The sequence below is a fragment of the Diplotaxodon limnothrissa genome, linkage group LG20 (assembly GCF_057381915.1).
Source record: "Diplotaxodon limnothrissa isolate DT_005_m linkage group LG20, D_limnothrissa_male_GT1.1, whole genome shotgun sequence".
Taxonomy (NCBI): domain Eukaryota; kingdom Metazoa; phylum Chordata; class Actinopteri; order Cichliformes; family Cichlidae; genus Diplotaxodon; species Diplotaxodon limnothrissa.
The window spans coordinates 24,176,373-24,199,453 of NC_140615.1; the positions used below are offsets into that span (position 1 = coordinate 24,176,373).

General features: G+C 40.4%; 1 protein-coding gene across 3 annotated transcripts in view; it reads right to left on the reverse strand.

Annotated features, from left to right (window-relative positions):
* The window catches only part of adcy6a (adenylate cyclase 6a), a 56,377-nt gene that overhangs the window by 4,057 nt on the left and 29,239 nt on the right, over positions 1 to 23,081 (reverse strand). For all 3 annotated transcript variants that reach the window (XM_085344283.1, XM_085344284.1, XM_085344285.1), the window contains exons 4-20: positions 14,107 to 14,256; positions 12,385 to 12,506; positions 11,616 to 11,727; positions 11,267 to 11,394; positions 10,975 to 11,133; positions 10,333 to 10,474; positions 7,529 to 7,657; positions 7,403 to 7,431; positions 7,170 to 7,317; positions 6,964 to 7,061; positions 1,838 to 1,925; positions 1,623 to 1,739; positions 1,380 to 1,532; positions 1,088 to 1,263; positions 815 to 835; positions 431 to 460; positions 109 to 241 (exon numbers count right to left, since the gene is read on the reverse strand). In XM_085344283.1, the coding sequence (XP_085200409.1) occupies positions 109 to 241; positions 431 to 460; positions 815 to 835; positions 1,088 to 1,263; positions 1,380 to 1,532; positions 1,623 to 1,739; positions 1,838 to 1,925; positions 6,964 to 7,061; positions 7,170 to 7,317; positions 7,403 to 7,431; positions 7,529 to 7,657; positions 10,333 to 10,474; positions 10,975 to 11,133; positions 11,267 to 11,394; positions 11,616 to 11,727; positions 12,385 to 12,506; positions 14,107 to 14,256 (1,935 nt within the window). The remainder of the gene's footprint in view (positions 1 to 108; positions 242 to 430; positions 461 to 814; positions 836 to 1,087; positions 1,264 to 1,379; positions 1,533 to 1,622; positions 1,740 to 1,837; positions 1,926 to 6,963; positions 7,062 to 7,169; positions 7,318 to 7,402; positions 7,432 to 7,528; positions 7,658 to 10,332; positions 10,475 to 10,974; positions 11,134 to 11,266; positions 11,395 to 11,615; positions 11,728 to 12,384; positions 12,507 to 14,106; positions 14,257 to 23,081) is intronic.

Genomic DNA, 23,081 nt, shown 5'->3' on the forward strand with positions numbered 1-23,081 from the left:
AACAGCTCTATCAACTTTTTACTCATGGACATGTTTGAGGTATTAATGGAAGATCTTTTAGGTTAACATTGTCAGGTGGCGCCCTCTAGCGGACCCTGATGTCCATACCTGTAATTTCCACAGGAAGTCGAGGCGTGCAGTAGATTCAACCTGTTGGGCGTGCAGGTACAGTGCCAGGACAAAAACTGTGAGGATCACTGGAGTCATGACCCTCAGGGACACTTTGGTCACAACAAACGAGCTGCGGAGAGAATGACAAGCAGTGAGATTAAAGAAAGACTACAAAAAAACATTAAACAGAAAAAGAAACAAGCAAAAGATCAACAAGAAAATAACATTTAAAGAAAGGTGATGTTTAAAATTGGGCAAAATACATTATAGTAACTGAACAAGATGCAAAAATTAAAAGTAACATTGAATGTAGGCTTACCACTGGTTTGTAGTTTCATTGAAACTGGGCCTTAAATTAAAAAAAAAACAACAACTTTTAGTCAGTAGTAATAAATCATTTAAAATGATGATGCAAGAGATATTTACATCAGCAGTCTAAGGATTTGATTTTGATATCAATTTATTTCATGCTACATATTTGCAGCTAAGGTATAAATGAAAGTAGATTTTTAGAAAGAGACAATGAAACATGTTTTAAACTGTGGATTTCAATCTAATGGAATATGTATGTATAGAAGTGAAGTGAAGGAATTAAAAGCTAAATCCACAAACCGTACTTTTTTGTTTGTGTTCTGACCAAAAAATTCAATGGCAAAGGTTTAAATGCAAAAACATCAATAATAAAAAAAAAACAAAAACTTACCACTGAGTTTCATTTAAATCACTAAAAACAGACAGAAAGATTCAAATATATTAATAAAATGCACAAACTTGATTTCACTGTTGTACATGCTCGAATTCATGAGTAAACAGAAGCAAAATCAATGAAAGAGCAAATAAGGGTATTTTAAGTATTTTGATTTATCCTTAAATTACTGAAAATAAAAATCTTCCATTCCCTTTCATCCCTTAAATTATCAGTACAAATGAAGTAAACCCTCTCGGTGACTTGTAATTTCACACTTGTTTCACTTACATGGCATTGGAGGTGACAAAGAGGTCTGCATTGTCAAACAGTGCTACTTGTGGCCACTCCACCAGCAGCAGGAAGGTGAGCTGGATGAGCAGCATGAGGGCCAGCTTCCCTATGCTGCTGATCTGCAGGAACACGGAGCAGGCCAGCAGCGTCAGCAGCACGCTGTAGCTGAAATACTGACACAAACAGGAGGCAGCGGCGTCACAAGCACGCATCATCGACGATAGGTGTCAGGAAAACACAAATGCAAATCTGAGACTCTTCTTTTAAAGCGTGTGGACCGTTTGCTCACCTCAGGAAAGGGGCAGGAGGGGCCTCGGCTGGGGCAGATCTCTAGACCCCCCTCGACGGACACATTCAAGCTGCGGATCAGACAGGGAGTCACCGCAGAGGTGTTCAGCTTCTCAGCGACGCATTCAGCCAAACCCGTGGTGTCGCAGGCAAACTGCATGAAAGTGAAGCAGCACAACTTCAAACAATGTCGCACAAAGTTAGCAGATGCGCTTAATTTGTTTAGCGATAACTTTGATCTCACCATATTAACGAAGGCAGAGATAAAGACGAGGATAATGGAGAATACTCCGACCAGCGTGCTGTTGGTGCGAGACTGGACAATCTTCTTCGAGACAGTCTGCATCGCAGCTGGAAAAATCTACGAGCGGAAATGATGAACATGTTAAATACACGGTGAAGGCAAGAAAAAGAAAATGAGCGCAACATTTGGTATGGAGTCCAGGTGACCTGCTCTACCTTGATGCAAGAGTATATGGCACAGATGAAGAGGATGTTGGCGAGTATGATGAAGATACTGATGTAGATTCCCAGCATGACCGGGGTGCTGCAGGAAAGAATAGAGAACACAGATTATAAAAGGACATTTAGGGTTTTGTTTTACAATCATCATTATTATTATCTAAATCAGTTAAATTTCAGAAAAATACCCAGTTTATTTTTGGCATTTCATTTTCAAGGAAGAACCTTGAAAGACCCTTAAGGTTTTTCACAATATCAACATTTTTTAAAACAGTTTTAAAAAAAAAAACAATCAATCTAAATATATTTATACCAAAAAATCATGGTCTAAAACAGCGGTCCCTAACCACTGGGCCACAGACCAGTCCGTGAGTCGCTTGGTACAGGGCCGCAAGAGTTGAGGCTTGGGTGTGAAATTTATGGTTTTCGGGGTTTTTATTGGTTTTTAGTGTTATTTTTTTAATGTTTTTATCGTTAACTCGGTTTCCCCAGGAGTTTTCCTGTGTGTTATGAATAAATCTTCTTTTTTGGGGGTATCGGCACTGGTTTTATTTTGTTGTATTTATGCGCGGCACCTTAAAGGCCGGTCCGTGAAAATATTGTCGGACATAAATCGGTCCATGGCGCAAAAAAGGTTGGGGAACGCTGGTCTAAAATGAGTGTGGGGGCTTTAATCCATATTTGTGAACATCTGGAAAAGCCCAGCAGCATGACAGCCTGTAACTCTAAGGAGGTAGGATAACTAAAAGTGTACAACCAGTGAGTTCCTCATCAGTTCTTATTAGTCACTAAAGTGGGCGGAGCAACCCTCGGGCAGGTTCAGTTCACCAACATGTGCAACATGTCGTTCAATCACGTTTTACTGGAACGGTGTGCATCAGTGGGGAAAGGTCAGACCAGCAGTCAGTTACACATCAGGAGTGATGTGTATAATAAACTGCACTCAATCAGCTGACAACAGGGGGCTCAAAGGTGACACAACTTGGACATAAAAGTGGATTTCAGGAGGAAACGTTGTTGCACTGTGAAAGTTTATATTGTCAAAACACATTGGGAGCTTAATAGGGGTGCAACGATACTCGTATCGATATTGAACCGTTCGATACAGTGCTTTCGGTTCGGTACGCATATGTATGAACAATACAAAATTTGTAATTTATTTTATCAACTTTCCTTCTGACGATGCTGTCTGTGTTGAGCGCTCAGTGAATCTGCGTTCAACTACTCCGCCTAGGCTGCACTGTCGAGCGCAGATCCACTGAGCGTTCAACACAGACAGCATCGTCAGAAGGAAGAGCGCAGGGCAAGCTAGCGAGACAGAAGTTAAGCTCTCCTTGCAACATGGCAAATTGAACCTCCCCCACCCTCATTCAGATCTGGCGTTTGGAATTATTTTGGGTTTCATGTGACATATGACCCTGAAGGTAAGCGCGTCATGGACTAAAGTAAAACAGTATGTTGGATGTGCCACGCAATGCTCAATTACATGGGTGGGAACTAGTGTGTTAGCGCAGTTAGCTCGTTAACGTGTTGGCCGTCTAGCCCCACGCACGGGGCGATCAGGGGTAGCTCGTTAACGGAGATTTGCCGTGTTGTGGCGTTAACGTCATTTCAACGAGATTAACGCTGACAGCACTAGTGGGAACACAATGAATATGACTGCACATTTATGCCGACATCATCCTAGTGCAAAGACAAGTGGAAGCAGACAAAAACAACAAACATGCATGCTACAAACTTTACCCGAGTCATTTAGACAGCCGTTAGCACATGATTCTCCTTATGGGGACCTGATATGTTTAATATTGTGGCGAGCTCAGACAAGGAGGAGACGGAGGTATCGTTTGGTCTTGCTTCCCGTGAGCTAGCCAGGGAGCACAGCCGTTTATTGACATCTGCAGAAGAACACTGCCGCTAGCTAACTGCTCAGCGCGGCAACCGCACAGCAACAACAACACACAGAGCGCCCTCTGACCCCGGAAAGACACACCGTCGCAGCGAGAAGGCGTCACCCGTCACTATGGCAACATAAACAAAACATAACTGTACAAACAGAACCCCGAACAGCCCTGACCCTCTACATAGCCCCCACCTAAGGGGTCAGTCGTCCCCGACGACCCCATTACCCCACACAAAGTCCTGCAAATGTCCAGGTGCCTTCTTTTGGCGCACCGGCCGGTCACGACCGGCGGGGGAAAAGTCACTCGGGTCAGAACATGGGGTGCCACCATCATCCCACTTCTGACACCAATGTGGCGAGCTCAGACAAGGAGGAGACGGAGGTGTCATTTGGTCTTGCTTCCCGTGAGCTAGCCAGGGAGCACAGCCGTTTATTGACATCTGCAGAAGAACACTACCGCTAGCTAACTGCTCAGCGCGGCAACCGCACAGCAACAACAACAACACACAGGGCGCCCTCTGACCCCGGAAAGACACATCGTCGCAGCGAGAGGGCGTCATCCGTCACTATGGCAACATAAACAAAACACAACTGTACAAACAGAACCCCGAACAGCCCTGACCCGCTACAATATGCTGCTGAGAATATAGCCCAGAAGAAGGGTATAGTATAGCTTTTATTTTGGAAAGAGCCATTTCTCTGTAATAAACTCTCTTTTTCAAAGATGAGTGATTCCTCAATCAGATACAGGGCTCGCAAAATCGCTAGCCCGACGTCCCGGGGCTAGCTTTCACTTTGCAATCGCGCGAACTGTGTATAGAGAGCGACAGTACTGATTGGTGAGTGATGATAATTTGCGCACCAATTCCTCTGACATCGTCTTATCAATCGTTAGCTTACTATGCAAACATGACAAGTGAAATCTCCCGCAGCAAGCTTAAACATATGAGAGGTTGATCGCGCAGAGAATCACTGACCGTTATGTGTGTGTGTGTGTGTAAAAGCAGCAGGATATATATTTTAGTTCTGCTGAGCCAAATAAGACAGGTCAGGGTGAAGAAGTGACAGCCAAAGAAAAGCTTACCACAAAACGTTATGACAAATCAGACTGAAAGGCAAAAAGAAAGTGCAGCTTTATGGTTTCATGGACAAAAGAATTTCTGTGGCTGCAATATGACGAGCTATATAACCGGGGCTGCACATAAGTGGTCCGCAGGTGCACATTCGCTGTCAAAAAAACAACAAAAAAAAACGCGCACAAGATATGAAGTTGCAACGCGTGTTTGCATACATAAGATTTTCTGGAGGAGGACAGACATTTGTTTAAAACTCTTAAAGATGTCGAAGAAGCTCCTTTAAGCAATTACTTTGGTGTTCCTCCACCTCCAAAGAAATGTCAGAAGGAGTCCGAACCACAAAAGAAGCGCGTATTCTCAGAAAAGTGGTTGCAGGAGGTGAGCTGGCTTCAAACAAATGATGAACGCACAGAGAGGTGGTGCGGAATGTGCCGTGAAAATCCCACTCTAGTGGACAAAAACAGTGCTTTTTATATGGACGCAAACGCGCGTTGCAACTTCTTATCTGGTGCGCGTCTTTTATTTTGACAGCGAATGCGCACATGCGGACCACTTATGTGCACCCGTGTAAATAACATAATGTTCTGCCGGGTGTGTTGTTGGTTTTCTCTCGATTTCTGAGTCGACAAGCGCCTTTGTTACTGGGACCAGTCATTTTAAGAAAGGCCCCCAAATGCAAGAAATGCATTATTGCGCAGTCTGCAATATCTTTCCCAGAACAAACACCAATTGCAAATAACATACTAAAAATAAACCTGAAAAATCTGTTTAGAACAGCGTACTATGTTGCAAAGAGTGAACTACCACTGGCAAAATTTAGTAGTCTTTGCAAACTTCAAAAAGCAAATGGCCTAGATCTTGGTCCCACTTGCCTCTTACCTGTGACTTCAGCGGAAATTTCAAATTCAGGATCTGACACAGACTGATTCATGTCCTACACAGTTCTTACAAGTTCATAGAAATTTCTGTTCAATTAGAACCAAGTATTTGAGTTGATGATTGTAATTTTTATACAATGTTGTAATTTGTTTTTCAACAATTTTTTGTTGAATGTTTTGTTTCCTTTACAATATTATACTTTAATGTATAATATTGTAAAGGAAACAAAACAGGAAACAAAATATCAATCAAAAAATTGCTCTCTTTTTTTATTCGGGCTACTTACATTTATTTTGGGCTACCAAAAACTGAAGAGTCCCTGCCCGAAGGGCTACCAGGGATTTTGAAATTTTGAGAGCCCTGAGATATATTTATTTTTTTCATTACTTTTGTTTCAGCAACATTAAATTTAAAAACTGTACTTTTGAGTTAAAATATATATTTATAATTTTAATAAATGACAAATTAAAAAGGCATGAACATTTTTTTTGTATCGAAAAAATATCGAACCGTGACACCAAAGTATCGAACCGAACCGTGAATTTTGTGTATCGTTGCACCCCTAGAGCTTAAACACTTTGGCGTGAGAAAAAGCTAGATATTTCAGAAATAAAGATGAAATTATGAAAACTTTTTCATAATGAAGCCTTAGAATTTCTACATTAGCTGCAACAGTTTGGTCTTTATGCTGAAACCGACAACATTTCGCCATCTTTAACCATGGCATTTAATTTCTCTTTGATATTTGGGCTGATTGGGACCTCATGAATGTAAAAACAAATAGTTTTTTTACAAGATTTTTGTTTCTGAGAAAAATGAGATCCATAAATGAGGACATTCGTTTTAATTTTTGATCGAGCAGTGGCAATATCATGTGCTTGTACATGAATATCAGGCCCTTGTAGAGCAAAATTTTGTATTTTGGTCTAGGCAACCCAAAATGTGACGTCCACATATGTGGACGCCAGGTCCTAGGAGGTTAAAGTCAAAATACGAACGAGATCAGATCTCATAAATAACATCAGCATGTTTGTTTTTGTTTTTTGTTAATAACTTAAAATGTTTTACATCATTGGGGTTGTGAGATTTTTTTCTTTTAATCAATCTTATCTGTAAAAGGACAGATAAATCATTTCAGCTGTGACTCATGCAAAGGTACTCTCACAGAAACCAAGAATAGCTACAAATGAGCCTAACGGGTCCCCTTGATGGGGTTATACACAGAAGCATTCGCAGTAGAGCATTATGGGAATGGGTGAAATACTCACTGTGGAAAAATAACAATCTGTATGAAGGATATGAAGCAGAATACCAGCAGAGTACAGGCAACATAGCCTCCAAAACGATCGTCCACCTTCTTGGAATACTGCACAAAAAAAAGAAGAAATCAGAAATAATAGGAGTAGACTTTTCCACACATGGCTGATATTTAAGATAAAAAGCTTTAGCAATAATGAGGCATCACAGTTTTAACCTTTTTCTCCAGACTGGAAGTCTGGAAGGTGAGTAGAAACTTCTTAACGTGGTCTTTTCTTAGCTGGTCGATGCTGCGAGCGTCAATGGCCCGTCCCAGAAACTCATCCACCTCATCCTCTGGGTTCATGGCTTCCTGAACGCCACGGCTGCAAAAAGAAGAGGCACAGACTGAGCAGGCGATAACAGGGGTAACCCAATCAGGCAAAGTGGTGTGTCAGAGTCCGTGCTTACTTGTCTTTACTGGAGGTTTCATCAATCCCCTGGAGAAGAAAGAGAGCAGACAAAATTATGGTTCTGGCAGAAAAGCTGCAGCGCCGCTCTGTCGCTGTGAAGCAGCGCGTCGATGTCGAGTCTCACCATTTGTCTGAAGACTTTGGAGTCTTTGGTCCTGGTGAAGGTTCTGTCGGGAACCCAGCGTGGCATCAGCCCCTCGTTAGAGTTGGCTCTTGTCCGCTGCATCTTCGCCATCATCGCCTTCTCCTCCTTCTGCTCGGAGAGAACAACACGAAGGCTTGACCAACTGTTCTCGTGCAACACAACATGGAGAACGACAAAATGTGTGACTGAGGGTTTGTTTAAATTCTGGCTTTCAATTTTCCCACGAGGCAGCTCGGGATCTTCAAGAGGACTTCATTCACAAATTATGCTTTTTCAGCTCTGTTTCCTTCAATAACTATTACATCTTCACTATCTGTTATATCGCCAATGTGCTTCAAAACCTTTGTACTTTAAAGTAGTTCAGAAATATAAAATGATTTGAAATGAATCATTTTATTAAGCACTTCATTTTTTATTTTGCCAGCACAACTGGGAAAAAATAATTAACACCCTACTGTTAAGATAAGTGTAACCTGCTCTTACACAAAACTCTTATCTGATGATTTATGTTATAATAATAAATGCTTTATAACAGGTATGATGACTCGGTGATTAGCCGTGTCGCCTCACAGTGAGAAGGTTCTGGGTTTCAAACCATCGTTTGCATGTTCTCTCCCCTGGTACTCTGTCTTCCTCTCACGGTCTGAAGACACCATAGGAGCCTAAATGCATTTTTATAATTAATGGAATTGTGTTTATTTCATATTCAGTGTTTCCAATGTAATATGTTAATACTTTTTAAATTGGCAAGACTTCATTGTTTTAAGCAAAAGTGAATATTCATGTTCAAAATAGGATTTACAGAGATGCAGGTTAGCTTCACTGGCAAATCTAAATTGATTGTAGGTGTGAATGCAAGCGTAACTGGTAGACTGTCTCTGTTTTCGCCCTGCAACAGACTGGTGGGTGTATCCTGCCTCTTGCCATAAGACCGCTGGCACAGCCTCCAGTCCACCATGATCTTAGGTTGGATAAATGGAAGAAAGTGGAGGGATGTGTTCCTGTGCTCATGAATACAATGTGGAAAGAGGAGAAGCTGAAAGTAGGCGTTTGGTGAAGGGACGTGTTTGTTTGCGCCTTTTGATTTTGAGACTATAGATATCAGGGGAAATCCAAACTGTGGCCAAATTTAATTGTGTTCTTTTTTTGTATAATGTTTCATCTTATCAAGCTATTTTGTCCTTTCTTATTGTATTTTACTCAATTTGAGCTGTTTTACAGGTTATGTAATGTTTTAGCCAGAATTCCCCACTATATTTTATCCTATGTCATCTTACATGTTCCTCTTGGATTAGCGGGAGGTTGCTGTTTTTCCAGCTGCTGTATTTCCTGGATTATATTTCATATTTCAGCAACACCTGAAGCAACACACTCCCACCAACTCTTCTTTTGGCTTTAGAAGACAGGCCTGTTTTCTTTGGACTGATCGCCTGCTAAAGCAACAAAACTCCCAGTTTGTCAGTGGAATGGTATTCACACTGTATCTATTAAATCTATCTGGTCAAATTATGCCCTTAACATTCATAACTTTCATCAGACTTTCTGAAAACCTTGCCATTTAGACAAGCAGATGATTTTTTTACTCTTGAAGTTTAATTTCATGGAATTAGTCAACAAACTCAGAGCCAATATCGAACGTTGTAGAGTGCTGCCTTTAACTATGACTGTCAGGGTGAACCCTATTAAAATGGTGAGTTTACTGACTTTACTACTTTACCTACTTGTGGCTACAAGTCACACTGAAAGTCTAAGGCCCATCTACACAAGTCCAGTAGGGTGGGAGGCCTTGGGCTTCTTCTTCCTGAGACTCTACTACTGGGCAGCCAATTCAAGAGCCTTTGTTTATTGGAAGTGGATAGACCAATCCAGTGATGCAAGCAATGAAGATATCCCCCTGTGGGTACACCTTGAGACCTCAGTTGTTAAAAATGCATCCTCTTACTCTGTTATTCTCCAGCGCTGCAATCACAGACAGGCTCCTAGTGTCTCCTTACATGTCCCACTATGGCATAACCATTCTTTTATGCCTGCTCAGCTGGATGAGGTGTTAGATGCAGGTAGATGCAGACTGTGACTCTGGCAGATGTGTTACGGACGAGCATCATTTCCTTTATACCAAATACGGTCTTCCAAATGAGCATGTATTACACATTACACATTACTCATTACTTATATTTCTCATTTTCTTACTCGTTACTTTACTTTCTTGTTACTCTGTGAAATCCCTGTCATGTTGACACATATACAGTACGACTCTTCTTTTAGTATTTATTTTTTGGCCCTACGCGACTGGCATGTTCTCCAGATGGACTGGACCATAGCTTGGTGATTTTTTGATGCTCCATAGAAACCTTTAAGTCTAAATCTCCATATACCTTTGCATATTAAATTAAGGTGGTGTTATTTGTTATACAGATGGAAGAAATGCATAAGTATAAAACAGATATTCAGGGTAGATCTAACAAGAGATGGGGGCCTTGTCTTCAGCGATACCAAATGAACTGTCACAAGCAGTGACCTCTACTTTTTCCTCAAACCAATAGGATGTTGAATTTTGTTTATTTATTTTATTTATGTTCTTGATTCAGTTTTCTTAATGGCAATACTGTCATGGCAGTCATCTGATCTCTATGTATATTTTTAGTGTGTGACGACCTTTTTGTTGGTCCCTTTCTGGTGAGGTTTTTTTCAGGTTCGACTAGAAAACTCTGACCAATGTCTCAATTTGGTGAAGATTTCCCCGCCTACACCTCTTATATTTGTGTGTATGTTTGTGTACTGACCCGTTTTTGGCTGCAGCCAAGGACCAGGAATGTCTCAATGCTGTTCTCCTTCAGATACGCATTCCTCTCACCTCCAAAACCTGGCTCCACCTCATAGTCCCCATTCAGATACTGCAACGTGGCCTTTGTGATGTGGATCCGCCTGGCAGGGACGAAAAGACCAGGAAGTGGCTTTATGTGGGGTGTTTATTATTATTATTTTTTTTCACATTAAAGGCATACACAGGGGGACAGCAGGCATATATTAATAGCTCCAGAACTGCTGCTGAACATAAGTCAGGAACATGTTAGAAATGAATGAAACAATTTCTTTTAATTTGTTGTAAAACAACGTTCAAGAGCGCAGAAAGCTTTTCAAGTCAAGTCTCAAAATGGCCTTATCACTTGTACTTCTTGAAGTTCAAATATGATATTTTCATAACAGGAGAGCTTTTAACAACCTCCGACATCAGTACGAACTGTACCACCACGGAAAAATATGAATTCCAGACAGCAACAAATTATTTTTGAAGCAGTAGCAATTTAAAAACATCAAAACAAAACAAAGGGTAAAAAAATGATCGCAGTAAGTGGCCGTGCATTTGGAGTTCTTAAAACACTGTGATAGTTTTTACAAACTGTAAACGCTTCTCTCGCTCTCACCCTGCTTTGCCTCCTGCCTCCATGTGATTGGCCAGCGTGACATCATTGGACCACACATCAAACTGCCACTTCCTGAGTCCCAGCACACCGCAGTGCACACGGCCACTGTGAATGCCGACGCGCATGTTAACGTTGACCCCTGTCACCTCACGCACCAGCCTGGAAAACAGAAACACACACACACAGACACACACGAGTGTCTCATCAGCAGTGGGAGGAATATGCAAAACACTGTAAACAACGCAGAAACAAACACCACATACAGGTGCATGTATACACTGTTTTTACTCACGAGATGGCCTCTATCATGTCAACACCCATCTCCACGCAGCAGTGGGCGTGGTCAGCCCGGGGTTCAGGCAGCCCGGACACGCAGTAGTAACAATCACCCAGAATTTTAATACGGAGACAGTGATTCTCCTGAGGAAGAAAAGACAACAGGACAAGATAAAAATATAAATAAAAACACATATCCATACAGGAAGCACTTCATACTTCTCACCTGCTTTTAAACTTAAAACAAAGAAACACAAGAAACAGCAAAGGATAAAAAAAATCCACTATCAACACTCTAAAACAACCCCTTAAACTGCCAAACTATCCCTTTTAGAAACAGACACAAGTAACGGAAGACTGCTTACCGACGCCAGTTTGTCAAAACGGGCAAAGAGCTCGTTTAGTGTCATGACCAGCTCCTGAGCCGTGCACTGAGACGCCAGGCTGGTGAAACCCTCGATGTCTGCAAACAGAATACTGAGGACGAGATGAAGAGGAGCAAAAACAAAACACAGTTAATCCTCGATCATGAGAGATAAAAACCTACGAAGCTGATTCAGTTTGATTTAGCTACACCTCAGCGATATACTATTGCATTATGTTACTATCAGGGCAGATGACCTTGAGAGAGGAAGGGTGTTTGACCTTAAAGCATCTGTGTGTGTGTGCGTGCGCGCGCGTGTGTGTGAGGGACCGAGTGCACCGTGTTTGCTCAGTGCTGTAATTGAATGTGTGCTGAAGCTTTCCATCTTTGGGGATTATCTTATCTTGGCTGCTGGTGATTAAGTATTCCCTCACTAGTGTTAATTAGCCTCCACTCTGCCAAACCACTCTACCGTCTTCTGACTCTGTGAGCGCGCTCAAACATGTGTGTTTTTGTGTTTATGTGTGCACCAACGTGAGTTAGCCATTCTTAGGATGAATTTATGGTATGATTTTGTTTATTTTCTCTTCATTTTATGGGATTAACAAAATCCTAACAGGCTTTTTAATGCTTTACAATGTCACATGTTTTTCAGTGTATCATGTACCTCTCTTACAACAATTATAGAAAAGAAAGACAATTTAGTAGCTAAAATCTGAATTCATGGGTTAAATGTTACGTTAGGTGTTGAGGCCACACGCCCGGCTGACCTGACATTGTCGTGTTTCTGGATATAGATCTTATGAAACATCATGTCTTCCTTCTTGGCATTGATGTCAGCCTTCATCTCCATGGCAACATGCCTCGGCAACACTGAAAGCAACAGACGTTCCTGGAAATCACAAAAAATAAACAAGGAAATGCAGATCTTGTCAGTCACAATTTTGTGGTTACATTTCTATATATGTGTTTGTGCCTGTGTTCTTATTATCCCATTATTTACAGAGACATTTAGAACTCATATCTTAGAGTGAGTAGCTCTGTGTGTTTGTGCTGTGGTAGAAGTCCAGATTTAGGCAGACAGGACGTGTTTTTTCTGATTTGTCTAACAAGTGTTGTCAGTGCATCCAGAGCCTGATATGCTGCACTTTTCTGCGCCCCAGATGTTATCCTTAAACTATCAAAAATAAAAGGGTGCCCTTTCCTTTCATTATCATGAACATGTCGGCATTTTTCTTTCCATCGTTCACAGAGGAACATCCTGTCAGCAGCTGAAAATACTTATCCTATCCATTTGAGAGACAAAAATATGCTTTTTAGTCCTCTGGATTCAGTAGCATGAGCTAAAAACTACATTTGTTTGAGGAAGTTACTTATTTCATTAATTCAGTTTGTCTGTTGGCAGGAGAACACAAAGATTAATGGACAGATTTGCATTGAGTTTGCAAGTGAAATTTTTCCCAAGTTAGAAGCCTTAGACAGATATACATATATTTCTTTATATAGTTTTATATAAAGATGTCTTTTGTAGGACCCAGGATTCTGTCGGAGCACCACACAGGAAATGGATGTCGGCACTGAGCGTGTATTTATTGATACCCTGTTTTCTGGGTTGGTCTATTGATGCTGATCTCATATGCTTGTTGCTTCATTTTATGGACACTGTGCTGTGAGATGGTGCTAATTCTTGGGTTTAGAATAAAACAGCCACTAGAATGTACCGCTGTCATGCCTTTATAGTCTATTGCTTGTTATGCCTCTCTTCAGCCCTCCTCCATTGTTGATAAAGCCTTGGCTGGCTTAAGAGGGCCTCAACTTCCTGCTACATCTCATCATACTCTTCGCTCAAATGTTATTCATGCTATGAGCGAATTTAAAGCCATTTATTAATTTAAACATAACAACTGTTTCAAACAACTTTTGTGTCAATCTCTAGTTTTTGTTGCTGCTTCATACTGAACCACATATAGTTCACTTTAACTGACATACATCTTTACAAAAAGAAGAAATAAATGGACTGTGCAGGCCGTACGCTTTCAGAAAGAGTCAAAACATCACTGCTTTCAATAATGAAACTGTTTGAGTATGGTGGTGTTGGTGACGAGCCCTCCTCCACACCAAAAGAGCTCATCAACAGCCAAACCAGGAATCAGCAAAGGTTCACATGCAGGTATATGTACTCATAAATGTACTCGTGTACATCTGATGTTCTTTTTCCTGGAGGACGTGCTTGTGTAAGTGATATTGTTCCAAGTAAAATGAGGGTGTTATATAGAATGTAGATAAACTCCTGACAATAAAAACGAGTCAAAGGTGTTTCCAGCGTCTTGGAGAAAGCAACCACCATGAATTAGGAGTGTCGCTAAATGTTGCAACATCAAGATCAAAAAGTTATGTTCATTTCTAGTCATTAAACACTGACACTGCAGAGAGACTCTTTGTGTTCTGTTGCAAATAAGTGCTGGGAGATAGAATTGTGTGTGCAGGTTTACCTGTTGTTGATTCTCCCTCTGCAGATGAAGCCGGGCCTGAATGTATCCTCTGGTCTCCTGGAAGGCTTGTCTCTGGGAAACCTCGGCAGGGTAGTGGGTACAGATGCCAATGATGTTGGTGCACAGGAAGATCAGGACATTAGCACTCACCTGGAGAGAGTGAATGGGGGGGGGGGAAGAGATTATAAAGCATTAGAAAAGAAGAAGGAAGAGGAATAATCAAACATGCACTAGCAACGCAGCTTTTACTGCTAGAAAACGGTCTGTATTAGGTACTTTAATCTTTGTAACAGTAGCGGCAGTGATGCAAACAGACTCAGAGATACAGGTGTTCAACTTCACTTCCTTCCATAAAAGGACACAAAACGATAACTGACGGCAGGGTTTGTGTTACACTCATTGTAAGGGTGAAACTACGACACAAGCGGTGTGAGTTTCATTCTGCTGTTTACCTTTTTTGTCATTCTGACATTTCAGTTCTCCGTTTGTCTCAAGAGACTCAAGACTGTTTGTGCATTAAGGCGCCTTTACACTGTGGGCCGTGTGTGAGAGGAACTTGGTAAAATATTCCATCGTCAGTCCAAAAATAAAAGTCCTAAATCACAGATGGCCGGTTTGAAGCTTTGCCGACCAAAATCGAGTCAAGACAGATGGTTTCCAGCAGGCTTCAGGAAGTAACAGAAACACTCACATCCTGTTAGAGCCAATGCTGATTTAATAAAATGCTGGCTGTTTTCTGTCAGCTATGGAGTCTGAAATAAACAGTAAAACAACAAATTAAAGTACTATAGAGGCAAATAATTCAAACAAAAAAAGCATGTTGTGTACTTTTGTCATGTTTGCTGCAGGACAGATAAAAACAGCAGGCCAAGTGCAACCACTTGTTGCACTTGGCAAAAACATTAACACATAGTTAAAAATCAAACGAAGCCAGAGCATCATGTTTCATTCTGGCTTCGCTTCACTAGCTACTTGTGCTTTTTAGAGTCATCTCTGACTTTACTTTACTTCACCCCTACACTCCTGTCCGAACTCTCAGGTCATGTGACCTAAGCAGAAGCTCAGGGGGGACAGAGCAGTCAATTGCTGCCCCGAGGTTATGGAATAAATTGCCTTTTTGCAGTTAGACGGTGACCAACCATGACCTAAAACTTGTCTTAAAACACAATTATACTTCCTTAGTATTGAGCTACTGCAATATAGAGATCTTACTTCTTTTTAGTGGATGGTGGTTGTTTTTAATCTGCTGCGGTGTGGCATGTGATCTGCATGTGACTGATTGTCAGGGCTACACGTCCATACAGCTATTACTCTAAGATTCTTAGAAGTTCTTGTGCCCCTAAAGCCTCAGTAAAAACACCAACCTTCTTGTGATGGATGGTAAAACCCTCAATGTGTTTTGCAAGTAACAATAAACCGGTTGCCTCTGGGCGACCACTTTTTAGCTCAAATCAATTACACAGGTTTCCTGGTGGGACACAACCTGTCCCCTTGGTTGACCCCTTGGTTTGCCTGCACTAATTTTAGACAGACTGGTTGACTTTTTTTATTCCCAACATATGAATATAACAAAAATAACAAGATTGGCTAAGGGTTGAAATAATCAGTGTTTAGTTGATGACAATAGATTGCTTACACGATCACACAAAAACAATCTGAGTCCGTCTCTGTGCCTCATAGCTGGTGTATTCTGGTCCTATGTGAGAGCGAGATTTCAGAGAGCGTCATTTTGCAGTTGAATCGTCAGTCTGCAGCAACTACATCACTGTTTGTGGAGGAAGTTCAGAACTTCTGTTTCAGATGTTTAAGGTTCTGATTCGACTCTGAATGTAAGTACTTAAATCGAATTTCTGTGTATGTAGACGTTAACCGATTTGCTATTTTCACCAATCTGTCAGTTATTTGCAATATTATCACAAACAGATTGCATGTAACTACCAACTGAACCTCGTTCAATCACAAAATAATAGCAGATTGACTCCATCGTATCTTAGTCTTGACACATCAAAGTCCCTCTGAAGACAGCAGCTGACTGCAAGTTGCTGTAGACGTGCTCTTTAAAGACTCTTTAAAGGTGACAAGGTCACATATTAATGGTTGAAATAATTTTGGTTGTGTTGTGGTCTCCAAGCACCGTTTTCATTAGTGCGACTGTAGCATAAATAGATCACAAATGCTCATAGCGCAGATCACAGATGGAATATAGTCCATAAAATCTGTAATCTGTAACATAAATGCTCTGAGCAAATGCCTGCTGATTAGAGGTCTAAATGAAATCTAAGTGGTACTCTTCAACCTGCCCAATGGAAGCACACGTCTGTTTTTTTAACATAACGTTTGATCGACAGTTTATTTGGTTGCGAAATGATTGTGATCAAACTGCTACACAGCAACCACTCTGCAGGTAAACAGACTAGTATTACTGGAATAAAGGCATCATTATGCTGTTCCTGTATGTCCACATTTAAATGATGTTTCTCATAATCGTGAACAGACTATTTGTATAAGCCTTTGGATAGTCAAAATCCAATCTCTGTACAGATGCCTGGAAAAGTCATCGTCTGCCACCATGTAACATTTATTAATAAACAGAATAAACGTTACATGGTGCAAATTCAGACCGAATATGAACTAGGACTTAAACAGATTAGAAGACTGCTTCTTCTGAATATTTATATTCATTTCATATATATTTATTTTTAAATAATTTCTCCAAAACTAGTAACACACACACACACAACCCCGTTCAGCTATCTTAGTGAGGACCTTCATTGACATAATGGTTTCCCTAGCCCCTTACCCTAACCATTAAAAATGAATGCCTAACCCTAACCCTTACCCTATACCTAACCATAACCTAGATGTAACCCTGACACTAAAACCACATTTTGAGCCTCTAAAAGGCCTTCAAACTTGTGAGGACCGGTGAGTGCGTCCTCACAAGACAGCTAGACAGGATTACACACACACACACACTTCCTGACAGGAAATGGTCCTGATTGTGGGATTTGTTGTCCCCTCTACCCCTCACAGCCCACTGACCACTTATTAATATTTGCAGCTTGGCTGTGTGCTGCTATCTTATTTTGAAGTGTTTGTGGTTTAAAGCGCTGCTGCCATGGGATAACCCCCAGTATCCAAAAATAATAATACAAATGTGCCCAAACGCATCATGGGGATTGCTGCTGACCCCACATAAGGCCACTTCCTTCAGAGATGTGCTCTTGTTTACAACTTAAACGTGACGCCTCTCACGGTAGAGGATACACTTAGACAGTAACAAAGGTTGTCTGTGCACCAGAAGGAAACCCAGAGATGATACATCCTGCATCAAATATCAACAGGAGCAAAGAAACAGATTTCAGGCCTGTAAAGTGGAAACTTCAATCCAAAATATTTTGTCTGTGTTACGGAGCGGTTTTTAACACGGAAATCTGCTTTCCAGTCCTTCTGCTTAGTGTCTTTCTGTCACCAAGTGTATCACACACTGACATCTTCTGGGTGGAAATGGAAATACACAGAGATACTTTGTGCTTCAGGTAATGCTTTAAACATACCTTAGAAACAAAAAAACAGACAAAACAAGACCATGAAAGAGCAAAGACAGCACTTTTCTTCAACTATGTAATAGTTATTTTACACTTACTTTGACCCTGTTCTTTATTTTATCTATGCAAACACATAAAAGATTCCTTATTAAAAGCTTGTTTAAAAACAAAACATAATAGAAGTCAGCAAACCTTTGTGCACTGTTAGGTATTTTTGGAAAACAGTTCAAGAATTTAGGCGCTCCTGAGTCCCGTGTTGTCATGGTCTCTGTTTTAATTGTTGGTTTAGTTGTTTCTTTGTGTTTTTATTTACTCCTGCCTTTTGTGTTGCTACCCCTCTGTCATTGACTTGAGTGTTTCAAGTCTCGGTGTTAGTCATTTTCCCTGCGAGAGGCTCGCGACCTGTTCGGGATTCACCCTGAACAGAGCCCTGAATTTGATAAGCAGAAGATGGATGGATGGATGGATGGATATTTTTGTAAATGATGGAAACTGTAAAACCACAACAAGACATTTAGTGTTATAAAGTTAAGATAAGGGTTATAAGCCAGAAGCAGCCATTACTGAGGTTTGGAATGCTGACTTGGGGATCCAGAGACCTACCACCATGCTCTCTTAGACTAAAATTCATAAATACTATTGTGCTCAGTATAGTTGTTGATACTGACATCAGTACAGTCAGCTAAAATATTTTATATGCTGCAAGACCATCAGGAAATGATTTTCTGTTAGTGAGATACAGAAAACAGGTTTCTGGACAGTGGTCAAGCTGTCACTAATAGATTGTTACAGCCTCCACGTCTCTAAAAACAAGACAGGCCCTGCAAAAACTGGAAAAAACATAACAAGATTTGGTTTAAAACCTATTTTTTCCAAACCCTGTGATGGACTAAACCAATTAATTATATTATGGTGAGAAAAATAAGAGCCAGAATTTGGATTTTATGTGATTTTATGTTCATATTATTGAAAGTAAATAGAGAGATTTTACATTACCTGACTTACAACAAGGCTAAGACTAGGTTAATGCTGTACAACGAGCACCTTAGGCCTGTCATAACACGTGGCTCGGTTTTGGAAATGCTGCTTCACAGCACGACGTGATTTAGAATTTGTTTGGTTACCGGACTCGGTAACCCAAAAGAGATTCTTAATCTCAAGACTTTCACTTGCTGGTTAAGTAAAGGTTAAAAGAGTCTGAAAACACATTTCTGCAAGAACTTGTTATCCTTTAATGTTAAGTAGTGCCTTTAGGGTGTCCGTTTAGCTCACTGAGTTGAGCAGGTGACCCATATGACGTAAGGCTTGGGTTTGAATCTGCCCCGAGGCCGTTTACTCTGTGCCTTCCCAGTTCTGCCTCCTCTCCACTGTCCTAACACAATAACGTCTAAAAGCCCCCCCAAAAAAAAGAACCTTTAAAGGTACAGCCAGATAGCTCAACCTTTGCAGCTTAATAGACTAGGGTTGTTCACATGTGGAAACGGTACTTTAAAGTTAATGCTGGGAATCTTCAATCTCGTTTTCCAAAATTATAACACATTTTTTAATCCCATTCTCAGACAGGATCGACTATTCCTCCTCATAAGTGGTTTTAATTTCTATCCTAATTTCTGAAGCGTCACTGACTTCTTTAAACATTCTGCACGTTATGTGTTTGTGCATTTCTTTTATTGCGGCTTTATGATTTGTTTACAATTTGATTTCTTTCTTTTTTTTTTTTTTTTATTTAATTTTTATTTAAGTGTACAAATTGAGAGTACTTGCTAAAAAACAGAACAGCCTGTCCCAACACTGATCAAAAGAATCATGCTTAAGTAGAGAGTTTGCATGATTAAATATATATATATAAATATATATATTGCAGCTGGAAAGTAATTCTAAGAATAGCAGCAGAGGATTAAGGTAAGCCAAGATGACATAGTTTACAGAGCATCACAGACATGAGAATAGAAGCAGATGGGTAATGGGGACAGGAGTTTAAAAAGAAAGTAAACACGGGGCAGGGCAAAACAAAACAAAACAAACAAAAAAAGAGAAAGAAAGAAAGCACATAATGGATAACGCAGATAAAACTGAAGAATGACAGATGTTGAGGGGAGGAAGGAAATTAGTGGTTAAAACAGAAGCGGCATGAGGAAGGAAAAAGACAATGTGTGGATGACAGGAATAAGAAGCGTCCCAGTAAGAGAGGGAGGGAGGGAGAGGACAGATATGGGCCACAGTGACATTAGGCAGATGGCTCAGAGCGCTCAGCTCTGTTTACATTACTCTCACTGTTCAAGCAAAAACAGGCATGAGACAAAAGTGAAACCTGCAGCACGATGCATGTCTGCAGGTGAGAGCGGCCCGTCGGTCTGAACGTGGGTGCAGCTGAGACTACATGCGAGTGGGTCTTCTTTCCAATATTTAATGAGCTGCAGTGTTTATCTGTTGAGATCCATTTAACGTCCGCATCGCACTCCAAGCGTCTGAGCGTGCAGCCTTCAAACTAATTGCTTGCTTTTCTCAAGAGGGCACAGGCTAGTGCGTTTACAGAGTACACAGTAAAGACCTGTGTTTACGCAACAGCACTCCACCTCTTTAGCAGCTCTGCTTGGCAGCGTTTACCTGCTACCTGTAAAAGGCCACCACACCTGCTCGTGTCCTCTAAGTTCAACAACACCCTCATTTATCTAAGGGTGTCACTTTTCCCAGTTTAATCCGGCGCCATTATAATCTCGCCACTACGCATCAGCAGGTGAGATTCACGACTGGACTGAATTACCAGCTCGGCTTACAGCCCACTATAAACGTTATATTCGGTTTGCGAAGACCGAAATGTATCACGTCACTGGAATGTCATATAGTTTTGTTTTTGCCATAAAAGCAGTTGTCATTTTCCCGTGGGTGACATGATGGAAGCAGCCGGCCAGTCTGTGGAGAGGACCTCAGCCTAATCCCTGGATATCAAAATGGCATTATGTAAGAGCTGCTCAGATCTACACAGGAAAGCCAAAACAGCAGTAACACTGGCTATTCTACAGCATAGATTAAAATGCACTTAGTCACAGAAAGCCCCCATCAGCTTACAAAGAACACGAGGGTATAATCAATAAATGATTAGCATGACTGTATGGATGCATTGCTGAATCAATAACAACCTTAGTACAAAACAAGTAGGGTGTTGCTCTCATATTAACCTCCAGAGTTAATATGTAAATAAAAAAAAGACTGCATAATTATTTATCAGTAATAATCTAAATCTATTTAAAAAAAAATTTAATTATTATTATTATTAATAATAATTATTATTATTATTATATATTAAGTTTATATTTATTGATTATAAAAGTACATTTTTTGCTATGATAGAGGAGTGCTTAATTAAATAAATATCAAATATGGCTATGAAATTTTGGAAAAATGCAGAAAACAGTGCAATATTAAAGAACAACAATATTAAAGATCTACTGATGTCAGAACATCTGTAAAAACTAATGTAAACATCAAATGGCTTCAGCTAAGAGTTGGACCTATAGCTGATAAAGAAAGACTTTCATCTTTTAAAAAATAAGCTTAAATTCACTTATATTGAAAAAAGAAAGACAAAATGTAAAAGTGAATATGGTTACAAACCTCATTAATTACTAAAGAAAAGTAAGAATTGCTGTCTCTGCTAAGATGATGGCTCATAATTATGATTAAAATTAGCTGCACTAAGCATTTCAACTGCAGCCTCTCAGCAAGGGATTAAAGTCCGTAGGAGTCGTCCTCTGGGGATCACGAATGTTTGTACAAAATGTCATGGAAATCCATTGAAAAGCTGCTCGCATTTCCGTCCCCAGAGCCACGCAGCCAGCAAGGCTAAAATTAAACACACACACACTAAACAAACAAAGTGCTACATTTGTGTCTTCACTTGTTCTGTATGTGTAAGCATTTGTCACAACAGCAACGCTACACCTTTTCTTCTCCTCCAATCAAAGCGAAGCTCCAAAGCTGCCAGACGAGCAAGCGAGAATAAGAGGAGGGGGGGGGTTAATGGAATATCCAGAAAATGTATTTATAATTTCTCTCATCCTTTTATGATGGGTTCAGCACGGCGGCCATTTACTTTAACAGGAAGTCTGCGGTCCTGGCAGCGAGCCTATAAACATTGACTTTTAAGGCCATCGGGCCCCTTTTCAGACTGACAAAGAGTGTTCTTTAAAGAGGAGAGAGAAATGCGTGACAATACGGACAAATGACATGTTTGAAAGTGTCCAATGAGACTAAAACAAATTTAGTGCAACAGAACGGCATTATTTAAAACAGAAATATTTTTACATTAGCAATTGATCACACGGTTTCAAATCCAGGGAAAGGGATCTCTTGTAGCTGCTCAGCTGCACACACATCTCTACGAGGGATTTAAATGTTTTTTTTAGCTTCAACTTTGGTTTACTTCACTGTAGCAGGAAGCTGTTATTAATGAAAAATACTTTAAATCCACAAATTAGAAAGTTAAAGAATAGCTCATGAGTATGGGGGAGTATTTACCCTTTAAAAGCCTGATAAAATTCCTCAAGAGGCGGCGAAGAACAGAAAAAGAAAACAGAGCAAGGGTCCTTGAACTCCACACTGGTGAAAAATGAAAAAAGAGAGTGTAGGAAAGCTGAGCGCAGATGGAGAAAAACAAACCTCCAGGTTCATTATGACATTTATAAAGAGAAACTTCACAATTATAATTTACAACTGAGGAATGCAAGGAGGTCCTACTTCTCTGACATCATCACTAAAAACAGCCATAATGCTCGGGTCTTATTTTCTACAGTTGACAGGCTAACAAACCCTCCTGTGTCAGTGGCAGCTGAACTTCATTCGACCATGGCCTGCAATGACTTTGCCAAATTCTTCACTGAAAAAATCCAAAAAATTAGACAAGCAATTGGTACATCAACAGCAGATCCAGGATATGTACTGTGTCCACCAAAAAACTGTTTAAACACCATGAAACAGTTTCAACCTATTAACAGCAAAGACCTGGAGGACATCTTAGGTCAACTGAACTCCTCCTCCTGCTGTTTAGATGTCCTGCCAACAAGTTTTTTCAAAAAGGTCTCAAAGACTTTAGAGTCAGACCTGTTACAGATCGTCAACTTTTCTTTATTATCAGGTGTGTTTCCAGAATCACTAAAAACTGCTGTAATCAAACCTATACTGAAAAAGAACAATCTTGACAAGACACAAATGAACAACTACAGGCCGATCTCAAATCTCCCGTTTTTAAGTAAGATCATTGAAAAAGCAGTTTCTCAACAGCTCAGTTACTTCTTAAAACAGAATAATTGCTACGATGCCTTCCAGTCAGGTTTTAGACAGAATCACAGCACTGAAACCGCTCTGACCAAAGTGTTCAATGACATATGTCTGAATACAGACAGTGGAAAAATGTCAGTCTTAGTTTTA